Below are 12,642 nucleotides of genomic sequence, written 5' to 3'. Positions count from 1 at the left end.
ACAGTGTTTTATACACTGCTGTAAAGGATTTATTCATTTTATTAGAGTTGATGCTAGAAACATGATCATAGACCAGAGGGAGCTTAGTTTGAAGTCCGTTTTGACCAGGTTGAGTGAAGTAAAAGAACTGGGTTTGTCCAGGAGAAAGCTGGATGCAAGTCCCTTAGTTACCTGGAAGCACGTTCCACAGGGTCTCCCCTAGACCTACTTTGTCCGTGCCGTGGGTCGGTCACCGCCAGGCAGCTGGAGCAGCGCCGTGCCGGGGAGCGGGGAGGCTGCGGCCGGCCGGAGCCGCGGGAGCAGCCCCGCCGGGGTGGGGAGCGGCTGCCGGGCACAGATAAGGCCGCGCTCGCTTCGTACCTAGGCCAGGAGCGTCCCCGCAGCCAGGCAACGAGCAGCGACCCAGCAGGCCCCAGGCCGGGCCGCCCGGTGCCAGGCGCGGCCGGGGCCTCCCGCCGCCGCTCGCCCCGCCTCCCCCCGCCCCGGCCGCTGCCCGAATCAGTGGGAGGAAGATGGCGGCGCTCATCCCCCTCAGCCAGCAGGTAACCGGCCCCGCCGGACGCTGCCGCGGGGGGCGGCTGAGGGGAGGACGCGGCTCTCCGGCCCCGGCGCTTGAGCTCCGATGGAGCAAGAGGGACCGCGCCCGCCCCGCCGCGTTCCCCTCCCGCAGGCGGCTGCAGCCGGGGCCGGGTCGGCGCTGGGGCACAGGCCCTGTCTCTCCCCGCAGCCGGGGGTGGCTCGGCCCGCGGCGGGGAGCGGGCCTCGGGCTGGGGCGAGCGGCCCCCGCCTGTTCTCCGCTGTCGGGCCGGGGCTGGGCGCCGGCTGGTTCCGGAGGGGCACAAAAGGCGCTGGCGCCCTGTTCTCATGGAGGCCCCGGAGCTGCCCCCCTGGGAGGGGCAGGGCAGCGGCGAGGCTCTCGGGTCCTTTCCCCTCCCCGAGCTGCCGCTGCCGGGTTCGAGCTGCGGGGTTCCCGCTGGCGGTGGTCGGAGGTGCGGGGCTGGGCGGCAGGAGGGTGGGCTCGCTGTCTGCTGAGCCCCCGGCTTTGGCCTCCTCGTCACCCTGCCCGTAACACGGGGTTAAGGCCGCCTTTAGCTGTCATGACTGGGCTTCATGTTTGGGAGGTGCAGGAGCAGCGCGGGCACACCAGCGGAGGAGCCGGTGGGAGGAATGGGAAGGAGGTTTTCACCAGACAGCAGGAGAATGAGGCTTCTGCAGGGAAGACCCTGAACCTTGGAGGCTCTCCCGCTGGGAGGGTGGCATGCCTCCGAGAGAGGCTGTTCTGAGCTCTGCTTTCACGTTTGGGATCCTTGGGGAGGTTATTGTTGTTGTTACAAGGCTTCTGATTGATTTCGCACCCAAATAATTTAAACCTGAACAGTGTGATCACTGTTTGTTCCTCTTTTATGCTCCCGTGAAGACAGTTAGCTTACTTGTTTCCTTTGAAACAAAAGCAGCAGCACCTCTCCACCTTCCAGTGCCTTGAGATGAAAACTGTTTTCTCCACTGTGGCAAGGCCTGTCAGGAATTCACAATTGCTCTTGGTAGCTGGGATCATTTAAATCTATTTCCTTTCAATAATGGACTTTTATTTGTGATACTCTGAGAGATTATCTTTCAGTGGAGTTATGCGATGCTTGGGCAATTTGTAATGTGCCTTATTAAGAGAGCACACAGCTTTCTAGCTTCTGAATAGCAGGAAGAATCCTGATTAACATCTGTTGAATTAACATGTTCAGAAACGTTGAAAACATCCGTACACATGCAAACTGTTATCAAAGTTCTCAAGTGAAGTAATGTGGTGGACAATATGTATGTGACATGAACTCTGGACTGGAAAGAGTTTTGTTGTTGTGGAACTTAAAGAGTACATTGGTAAAAGTATATCCAATATCTCTCCTGCTGGCATCCTGCTCCTGTGTTGTTTAAATTCCAGTTGATGCTTGAGAGACTGGCACCAATGGTATTTTCTTTTGTATGGCATGTTGAGAGAAAAAGGATCACATTCTATGAATGTATCCATTATTTTGACCTCTTATTTCCCAGCTTATTCAGTGGAAGCATTCTAGTGTTAAAACTTCTTTTACTATATTGAACTGTCAAGAATAGCTTAGTGGTAATCAGGGCAGTAAGGAGGATTTCCCTGGAAATTGATGAGCTTCCTCTTTTAATAGCCACAAATTCATGATTCCTGTAGAGAGATGTGCTAGTTATAATACATGCCAGAAATGGTATGAAAAGGAGTAGGGGAGGTTATGTGTGCTGCAACCTTGCAGTATATTCACTCAGAAAGATATAACACTATTGATATCAACATATTAGCGCTATAGTCAGTACAGGTAATTCAAGCATGTGAAAGCGCTTAATGGTATTTGTTCTCATAAATGAAGTTTATTACGCTTCTATTTCTCTATGAGGTTACATTTTTATTATGTTTTTATGAATGAGAATTTAGCTGTCTAACCGTTTGCAACCTGTTTAACCTTTCAGCTCTTTATGCATAAAACCAGTTGAAGAGCAAGTGTGTAAGATCAATTCTTGGAGTTAATCCCATTTCAGTTGTTGTGCCTTTGATAACTTTATTTCCTTGAATATTTGTTCACCTTATCAGTGGTCTTTCCCCTGTGCCAGGCATGCTCACCCTATGGCCTTTGGAGGTTATGGAGGGTTACGGTAGAGGTACTGGGGCAGCACAGATCATTTGGTAGCTCAGTCTCTGAGACAACTCAGGATCCTCAGCAGGTAGAGTAAGGGCAAAGGTAATCTGAGGGCAGCAGCAACCTTCTTTTTGCTCTCATCTTTTGTGGAACACCGTGTTTTTCCTCCTTTCACAGTACCTATTTTCATCCATCATAGGATGTGATGAGTGGCTGAGAGGAAATTGTGAAACAGGAGCACACCAAGGAGAATAATTCATCTGATCCAATGTTCTTTGTGATCCTGTGGTGACCTCAGGAAAGAGGGCTGGTAGGAGCTAACTTCATCAACTGCTCTGGTGGCAGCAGCTTAAGTGTGCCTTTTCCCCAGATCTGCATTAAGCGACATGGAGTTGTATCTCTGTGTATAGTACACACCGCAAATGCAGCGTACCAGACCTGCTGTGAGAGCGCAAGTTCAAGACTTGAACTTCAGATCTGTACAGAAAATCAACTTAGAGGTCAAACAACAAGGAACCAGGGTTCTGAAGTGTATTTTTGCAGGACAGTGTGGAGCGTTGCTCATCAATGATGTTTTGGTGTGGTGGAGTAGGTACAGAAACCAGAGGGTTGTTAAACTGAGCTGCTGTATAACAGGTTATAGCCTTTGACCACTCATCAACTACAGACTCTTCAACATGTTTGTCTCTGCCAGCACTGACAGAATCTTGTGTAGGTTCTTCATCAGCCGATGTCATCCGATGACAGAATTCACTTGAATGATAGTGCTGTAGTCACACATGGTGATGGGTGGGTAGGCAGCTATTTTTATCACTTGAGCCCATTTTGTCTGGTCTGCTTCATCACAGAGATGCAGTCATTTAGGTAAATCGGTCAGTGAGGCTTCATCTTTGTCAAACACTGAGTATCGAGTGAGGAAATGCTTCTGCTGTAGTAGAAACTTCACAGCATTTAAACACATGACCCTGGATTCCTGCCACCTCTGTCAGGTAAGTCAGCTGTATGTCACAGCTGACAGCATTGAATGAGGATGACAGGGATGCCTGGTGATGCGATGAGATCATTCAGTACTGCTGATGGAGTGGTATCTTGGTACGAATCCAGTCTCTGTGGGCTCCAGGATACTCACAAATCAGTCACAAGAGCTTGTAGCTGGTCTTTGGCTAGCTTCTCTCAGCTTTCTTTTAAGCAAGAGCTCTATAGCTTGGCTAAAACATACTAGGTTTTATCAAGAGTTGGACATATTATTTCCTACTTCCAGCTTTTCTCTGCATGATGTGTTTCCTGGTCTGGATAGGAACTCAGTGCTTATCTATGGTGATCGTTTACAAGCCAGCAAAAAGATCAGTCAGGTTTATGAGTTCTGGTCACAGCTTGCTGCTTCTGAACTGTCCAGCTTCTGAAAGAGCATGAGCTTCTAGAGGGTACTGATGGATGTTGGAGAATGCAGGAGCTTGTTTCATTGATGGGTATAAGTACATGTAAGATGCTTAGGAAACTCTTCGGAAAATGTGTGGTTTTCTAGCCAAGTAGAACTTTTGATCTTCAAAGAGTTGGTGTTTGCTTGTGTTTGGTTGAAAGGGGTTAGTTATTTTGGGTAGCCCATTAAATTAAGATTTAGCATGTTCATTGTAAACTTACAGAAAGATTCCCTTTGTGTAAAATAAAATGTCATGCTCTTCATTGGTCTTTTATTTCATTGTATTTCTGTCTCCCTTTCCCTCAGTGTAGGCAGAACATCTGGAAATCCATGTGGATGACCATTTGTGAGGTGACATATCAGTTGCTGGAATTAGTGCGGAGTAATAGTTCATCAGGTGTCTGACTTACGTCCTGTAGGTGGAGAGTAGTTGTCCCAAGCAGTTTCAACATCCCTGCATCTTGCTTATTCAACTGTGTTTATTGGGTTGTTTGCTTGGGTTTTAAGGCGTTTTTCTGCTCTAAGTGGTGATTTGTTTGAGATGGGATTGTAACGGTTTTGCTCTTGGCATTGAGGCTGGAGAGCAGTGTGAAGGTAGAACCTGCACGTGGCTACAGCTCCTGTAGCAATTGTAGGAGGCAAGTGAGAAGATGGGTGTTCAGGCTTCTGCTGTTCTTGGCATTGTCATTCCCTTTGGCTTGGAACATAAGCAAGAGGGAAAAGGAATCTGTTTAGTATCCCAGAAAGGCAGGGCCTACCTTTGTGTCTGCTGCTTTGGTGTAATGCAGAGTAATCCTCAAGAAATACTGTCAGGGAATTGTGACATTCCTTAACTAACCATTCATTCTATTATGGTGTTTTTACTGTTTCAGTGTAAGATCCTAGTTCTGGAAACACATAAACACAGGCATATTTTGATACCAGAGCTCTATGTGTGTAATTGCCTGCTGAAAATATTCCATAAGTGTGTGTACAATGGAGGATATAGTCAGAATTATGTTGAAATCTCTGCCTTTGTCATCAGTAGTTCTCAAACTGTCATCTGAAATACCTTGGCAAATAGTTCAAGGCTGCTTTACAAAACCTTACTACCCGTTAGCATTGTTAATTACAAATGCAAGTATATTTGAATGGTGTTTAAGAGGTGACAGTAGTCTGTTGGTTGCAGGTTTTGGGGGATCACTGTTATCCACACTTAGATTTCAGGTATCCAGTTAGGAACACAGCAAATTAATCATTTTATATTTTGAATACACAAAGTACTATACACTTTTTCCCCCCGCATCAGTCCTTAAAGGTGGCTTGTCTGTGACTGCAGTTTATTCTTTGTTTTCTTAACATCTCTCTTGTTTTTCAGTTTACCGGGAATCCATTATATGAAAGTTACTACAAACAGGTAGGTTCTTTAAAAAACTAAAGTGCAGTTTCCTCTTCCCCCAGATTTCCTTCTCTTTCCCTCTCCATTGCAGTGCTAAGCTTCTGTAAATTCTCTCTGCAGAGTGGTAATGTGTGCTTGTGTAACTCCTTTTGACCTAGAGACGAGACATTTCATGACATTTCATTTCTCATCTCTGCTTTCATGACAGCCATGCTTCAATTGAATGTGAATTTTTATCTTTCAGGTAGATCCAGCATATACAGGCAGAGTTGGGGCAAGTGAAGCTGCACTTTTCCTGAAAAAATCTGGTCTCTCTGATATTATCCTTGGGAAAGTAAGTTGAGGGAATTACATAGTGCTGTTATTATCCATACAGTTGCTTGAGTGAAGCTAACATTGAGCAGAAGGGGTTTGCAAAAAGGAATTTGGTAGAATGCTAATCAGAGCCATTCAACATTATGTAAACCACAGATTGGTAATAGCTCCAAGGAATTGTTCTGAGTTTCTTCGGAATCTTAAAAGGAAAAGATTGCTTTTTGTGTAACATTTTACTTGTTAACTTGGGAATTAGATAATTATATATCATAACTTGGAAGCTGCAACAACCACTTCAAGGAGACATGCAGGATGAATTGCTGAGCTAAGTTTTAATATCACAATGGCCTTTATGCTGTATCCCCACAGATATGGGATTTGGCTGACCCAGAGGGTAAAGGATACTTGGATAAACAGGTAAATTAAATGTTCCTGTAGACTTCTTACATTATCTTCCACAGATTAACCTTGTTTCAGGAAAATCCTGTTACCAGTAGGGGTTATTCTTACCTATTTGTAGGTTTCTGTTTGCAAGGGGAGTAGGGGTTTTTTGTAGCACTGCTCACATCCAAATATATCACTTAGTGAGGCTGCTGGAGCAGTTTGGATCTGATTTTCTGTCTCTCTTATTTTCTAAATAATCCGTATGTGTGATACATAGATACATAGTCATAGAGTCCCAAATACAAACTATGATTTTAAGATCTGTTTTTTAGCAGTCTTTTTTTTGCATGAAAAAATATAACTAGCATTAGTAAAAATGGCTTGGAAGTTAACTTGTAGGTTAAATTGTTACTTGTAGGTGAAATTTTTTAAACACATTGTTAATTTTAAGAAAAATTGTTGCCATTTTTAATGTCAATAATTAAATTATGGGAAAGTCCTTAAAATCTACCTTTGAAGTTTTCTGCTCTGTGTTCCATGTTACTGCAAAGCTTTTCCTGAATCATCTTTAAAGACAGTGGGGTACTTGTCAGTATGCAGTGATCTGAATGAGCCATACATCTGTTGTTTCTGTACTGAGTTGCACGTGTACAGTGTTAGTAAAAATCATTAATGGTTATTGGAGACTGATTTAGACTGGTTCCTTTTTTAACAGAAACCACTCATTTTTGTAGGGTTTCTATGTCGCATTGCGCCTTGTAGCATGTGCACAGAATGGCCATGATGTTAACCTGAGCAGTCTCAATTTGACTGTGCCACCTCCTAAATTTGTAAGTAATATGCACCTAAATGTCTGTGTGTATTATAGGAGAACTAAGGCTTCAGTTGGAACACTGGAATAATCTTCTGTTTCATAAATGCCAAACTGTTCCTTAAGACCATGGCTGCCATAGCTTTGTCGCAGCTTGCTCAGGAAGCTGGAGGGGCTAATCTCTACATTTATGAAAAAAGAAAAGGGGGGGAAGATTAATCTGGGGGTAGATCTCCAGGAGTTTGTAGTAAAGCGCATGACGGCAGCTTTGCCTGCTGCCTCTTTCAGCTTGCTTTAGTTCTGTGTTTGGGTACCTAATACACCTAATGTCCTTGTCGAAGTGCTGTAATAGTATAAATCAGTATGGCTTATTTTTTTATTCAGGTACATGTGTAGCCTTTTATCTTCAGTGCAGTTAAGCTGCATGGCCATAGCCATCTCTTAAAGCAATCAGTGGGGATTAGAGACAGAAGTGTATTTCATGTATATACACACGTATAAATAAAAACTCCTTTGATTTTTAGCACGACACTAGCAGTCCTTTGCTGATCACCCCACCTTCAACAGAGACTCACTGGGCTGTTAGGGTAAGTGTAAAAGACAACACATTCCATCCATTCTTTAAAAGTAAATATTTCCTTTACCTGTAATTTTCCCAGTGAGAGTATATTGTAGCAAACAAATTTCCCATTTCAGAAGTCCTCCCTTTTTAATGACAGACTTGCACAATAGAGAACATTGAGCTGTAGTTTTATATTTGAAATAAGTATTAACCAAGCCTTTGGGAAGCCCTGGTGTGATGTTTCTAAGACACAATGAATTTTAATCTTCTGCCTGGATTTCCTCCGAAATCCTGGAGTAGACACTGTCATATTTGTCTAAAGGAGCCCCACTGAGAACAGCAAAGCATTTCACCAAATCCATCCTGAAGTATTAATTTAAAGCTTGAATTTGTATGTTCTAATTAGTAGTCAATGATACACACAATGTATGTCATTGGGGGAATAAAGGAACTTTTGATACATACATGAGGATATTTGTATTTAGTTAATTTTCAAATGCAAGCAGTTTCCAAAAGGTAGAAATTTAATAAAATAACTTTAATGCTGCTTTTTTTTTGCCTTTTTTTTTTTGATGGAGTTGCATGTTGCACTTTCAAGTGGGAAGCAAACTCTGTGGGAAGAATAGAGTTTAGCTCTACAGAGCTCGTCAAAGTTTGTTTAAAGTCTGGTCAGCAGTGTTTTAGTCAGAATGCATTGTCCTTTTAGAACACTATAGAAACACACCTTCCATGCTGCATGTTAAAATCTCTTAGCTACCAATCTCTTAGCTTTGAAATCCAACTCCATGGGTTCACATTTAAATACAGCATGGTGGCAGTTGCCAGAAACTCACAAAGTTAGAATTAATACTTTACTGACCAGTCTTAATTTCTTGCAAGATCTCATTTTCAACACTCACACAGGCACACTTTTTTACTTATTCAGGCTATTTCTTACCAACTAGGTGGAAGAAAAAGCAAAGTTTGATGGTATTTTTGAAAGCCTTTTGCCAGTAAATGGTTTACTTTCAGGAGACAAAGTAAAACCAGTACTGATGAATTCAAAGCTACCTCTTGATATCCTAGGAAGGGTAAGTATACTGTTTAGATCTAGCTATTCTCTATTTAGCTTCTTGCAGTTGCAATGTTAAATATTTAAATGTAACTTACCAACATGGATCAGGTTTTGGCTGTGAATTACATTGAGTGCATGCTATAACGCAAGAACAATAAGTAGGTTTTGAAGTCTTCCACTTAGAAATAGGAATAATAGCGTCAATTTGGGCCCTAGAGTAGGTTGGCTTCATTATCTCTGTATTCATTTTAAGATCTGGAAATTTTTACTTTGAGTTGTTTCAAAACAAGAAAAAGCTTTCCTAAACCATAATGGCTTTTATATCGTATTCCACTGTTTTGTCATTTTTCTAAATAAAAATTAATAGACATACCATTAGGTCTATCCACTGTTTGTACAGGAGAACACTTTAAAGCATCCTGGTTTATTGTAGCTGTCAAATTGTCAAGGAGTTTTCTTTTTTCATGTATATTTATAAATACTTCTGAGATTTGAGGTTAGTGCATCCACTGCATAGTTGCAAAGGAAACAAACGTATTTTTTTCTTCCATTTAAAATACATATTCTTTAATGTTTTGCATCTTGATAGGACTGAATACATTCTGTTTAAGAGCTGTATCTCTGTATACTTTAATCTTCTCAGGAAGAGCTGCCTCTTTCTCTGTATTATCTACAAAATCTAAACACGACTTGTTGTAATTCCATACTTGAATGTTGTGAAGTACTCGGCCTTGAAAGGCTTTGTATTTTATCTTGCTATTGCCATGCTAGAAATTTAGGAAGCTTTTTCCTGTTCCGGTAGAGTTTGCAGACAAGACGGGACTGAGGAAATGGGCAAAGGACTAATGAGCTAACTTAAATTTGTACGGTGATCCAGAGATAAAGCTGGGAGGAGAGTTCAGATGGTTGAGCCTTGGTCTTAACTCTCCACTCTGCTGTACTGTCAACAAGTCATATTGATGATTAGACAGTGCTAGCTGATGGCTGACTATTAGAGTACCCAAAGTTTTGTATCCTTCTAAATCTCCTGCAAGTTTCATTGACTGTACTTGACCTAATAATGAACTGCAGTTGCAAGATGCTTAAATTCTCTGCTATAAAAAATTCAGGGGGGTGGACAATTTTGTTTAGTTTTGCTTTTAACAAAAAATTAGAACTAAAAATTGAGGAATGGAATGCAACTTCTCTAAAACATTTTCACTTTCCTGTAAGATAAATTTGGCCAGTCTGCTAACCCACACCCACTGGACCATTCTGAAAGCCACCTCTGGATGTTTTTAGTCAGCTTGATGATTCCTTAACTGCAACATAGAAGGATGAAAATCCTGCCTGTGTTGCACCCAGAATTTGTTAGAGCCAGTGCTGATTCACACTGCCAGAAAACTAATCCAGTCTGTTAGCTGGGTCTAATATAACTAATGCAGTCTTCACAAAAACCCTGTTAGGAGTCTTTAGGGAGCATGCTCAATATGATGATGATTAACATCAAAAGCACAAAATGTAACTTGTTCTCTAAATGATTTATCATAATTGCTGTAGGTCTGGGATCTCAGTGATATTGATAAAGATGGTCACCTGGACAAGGATGAATTTGCTGTGGTAGGTTCCTTTATGTTCTCCATTCACAGTCTGTCTCTTAGAGGAGATTGCTCAGTTTTTACTCTCAAGAACCTTGCAGCTTTCTCTGCTACATTTGATTGTTCTAATCTAAATTGTTCACGTGGAGCTATTAAATGATCTTTCTCAGATGTGCTGGCTCTTGCCTGTGTCACCAAGATTAAACTTTTTGGAATTAAAATTAAAATTATCTGCTCTGGTTTGCATCTCTAATCTTACTGTCTTTGTTTTCGTAAGATGCAGATGACTGACATTGGAAAATCTTGTAGCTTTTTCTTCCAATTGTAAATGTTATCTGCCCTTTTTGCCTTTGCAGGCAATGCATTTGGTATATAGAGCTCTCGAGAAAGAGCCGGTTCCTTCACTATTACCCCCTTCTCTCATACCACCTTCTAAAAGAAAGAAGACGCCTGTCTTTCCTGGTTCTGTTCCTGTTCTTCCTGCAAGTCCTCCACCAAAAGAGAGCCTCCGCTCTACCCCGTCTCATGGCAGTGTCAGCAGTCTGAACAGCACGGGGAGTTTGTCTCCCAAGCACAGCATTAAGCAAGCACAGGTACAAATCTTTTTTCTCTTTTAAAATCGGCAAACTGCAGATTAAAATGCTTTTTGATTTCTGGGTTGTTGTTGGATAATTTGGGTGGAGGGAATTAAATGAGAATGGAAAGTCTTGGAAGAGCAGAAGGGAAGCAAATGAAGTTTGGTCAGTGACCGTGAGGTAACAGATCTTATGGGGAATTTTCACTGTTCATTGAAAGTGAAAACATAGAAAGGTTTCACTCATGTGTCTGCTTTAGTACCAAGGAAATCATAGAATCATAGAATGGTTTGGGTTGGAAAGGACCTTAAAATCATCCAGTTCAAGCCCCCTGCCATGGGCAAGGATACCTTCCGCTAGACCGTGTTGCCCAAGTCTCTGTCAAACCTGGCCTTAAACACTGCCAGGGATGGAGCATTTACCACTTCTCTGTGCAGTCATTAGTCTATCTACTAAAGCTCCTGTGTTATTAGCATGAGGACAATATGCTTAGTAGGTCCATATTTCCAAAGACTGAATGCTTTCCAAAGAATTCCAAAGCAAGAATGTTTATCAGTATTTATAATTCAGATAAGAAAGTATTAGCTAAAACATTCATAGGAAAAGGGGAAATACCCACTTACCAATTAGATTGGATTGTGCAAGATGTTCAGCACTTCTGACTCTGAATAATGTCACGTATACTCAGTGTGATGATAAAGACTGTTTCCCTTCTCTTGAAAGACAAAACTTTGTTTTCCAGCCCTCTGTGAATTGGGTGGTACCAGTGTCTGAAAAGGTGCGATACGATGACATCTTCTTAAAAACAGACACAGACATGGATGGGTTTGTGAGTGGCCAAGAAGTAAAGGATATTTTTATGCATTCAGGTCTCTCTCAGAATCTCCTAGCGCATATATGGTAAGATTTCTCTAGTAGCTCTATTCTCGTAACCTGCTGATCTGGGAAGTTGGATTATCCAGCCACAATTGTGATCCTGACATCAAAGAAAACCCCCAAATCCAAACAAAAACCACAGCTTCTTTTAATTGCCCTTTTGCTGTACTGTGGGATTTGGACTATATGGAAAAATAAGGGAGAAATTATTTTTCACTTTGCTTTTCTGGGAGGGGGCAATAGGTCCATCTGTGAATTATGGTTGTTTTTTTAAGTTCTAGGGCTCTAAATAGTTTCTCAGGGTAATGCTGTTCTGTTCTGTTAATACATGGCTAATAAGATACTGCTTTCTTTATGGAACTCTCTTACTAGGATAAGCAAGCTCTGATGGAGCTGAATCAAAAGGAAGTTACATGTATATATGTATTTCAGGCTTCTTGATAGAGTAGGAGTAAGCTTTTCTTGTTTATAAGTATGATCTATTTTTTACCAGGGCTTTGGCAGACACAAGACAGATGGGAAAGCTGAGCAAAGATCAATTTGCATTAGCAATGTATCTCATCCAACAGAAGGTCAGTAAAGGGATTGATCCTCCACAAGTGTTGTCCCCAGAGATGATCCCTCCCTCAGAGAGGAACACTCCCATACAGGCAAGTAATTGATTATTTGTAGATAGTACTGAGCTTTTGTGCTTTGAAAGTAATGAGCTTTGAGGTTTTTGTAGTATTACAGTCAAAATTTTATTCTATAAATAAAGGAATTGAAAATAGAGAAAGGTTGGGGTTTTTAACTTCAGGGAACTGTTTAAAGCTGGTTTAGTGACCTGTCTCCTCCTGTAAAATCTAAAATTAAATGGCTACATGAAGAGTGGTGACTTCTTAGTTTCTGGGAATTGGTGGTCGATTCATTCCTTGTAGCAAGATGGTCTGTAGTCCTATATCCTTCCCTATTAATACTATTTTTACTAGAGCATCTAATCTTTTACTAAGCCCTGCTTTCTTCCTTTCCTCAATAGTGTGTTAGTGTATTTCTGAAA

The 12,642-nt window shown here is 41.9% G+C and overlaps 1 protein-coding gene across 3 annotated transcripts in view; it reads left to right on the top strand.

Moving 5' to 3' along the window:
* The first annotated feature begins 493 nt into the window (after positions 1 to 493).
* Positions 494 to 12,642, top strand: part of EPS15L1 (epidermal growth factor receptor pathway substrate 15 like 1) — a 44,225-nt gene continuing 32,076 nt past the window's right edge. For 2 of the 3 annotated variants that reach the window (XM_034070782.1, XM_034070783.1), the window contains exons 1-11: positions 494 to 542; positions 5,432 to 5,470; positions 5,697 to 5,786; positions 6,137 to 6,184; positions 6,886 to 6,981; positions 7,487 to 7,549; positions 8,469 to 8,594; positions 10,118 to 10,177; positions 10,512 to 10,748; positions 11,473 to 11,630; positions 12,100 to 12,256. In XM_034070782.1, the coding sequence (XP_033926673.1) occupies positions 513 to 542; positions 5,432 to 5,470; positions 5,697 to 5,786; positions 6,137 to 6,184; positions 6,886 to 6,981; positions 7,487 to 7,549; positions 8,469 to 8,594; positions 10,118 to 10,177; positions 10,512 to 10,748; positions 11,473 to 11,630; positions 12,100 to 12,256 (1,104 nt within the window). In that variant the 5' untranslated portion in view covers positions 494 to 512. Of the gene's footprint in view, positions 543 to 5,431; positions 5,471 to 5,696; positions 5,787 to 6,136; positions 6,185 to 6,885; positions 6,982 to 7,486; positions 7,550 to 8,468; positions 8,595 to 10,117; positions 10,178 to 10,511; positions 10,749 to 11,472; positions 11,631 to 12,099; positions 12,257 to 12,642 lie in introns of those variants that run through there. The other variant, XM_031042296.2, reaches the window with a different exon arrangement.

Source organism: Melopsittacus undulatus, chromosome 19, assembly GCF_012275295.1.
Source record: "Melopsittacus undulatus isolate bMelUnd1 chromosome 19, bMelUnd1.mat.Z, whole genome shotgun sequence".
Classification (NCBI taxonomy): domain Eukaryota; kingdom Metazoa; phylum Chordata; class Aves; order Psittaciformes; family Psittaculidae; genus Melopsittacus; species Melopsittacus undulatus.
The sequence above is the reverse complement of the archived record's forward strand: the minus strand, read 5'-3'. Positions and strand labels throughout refer to the sequence as shown.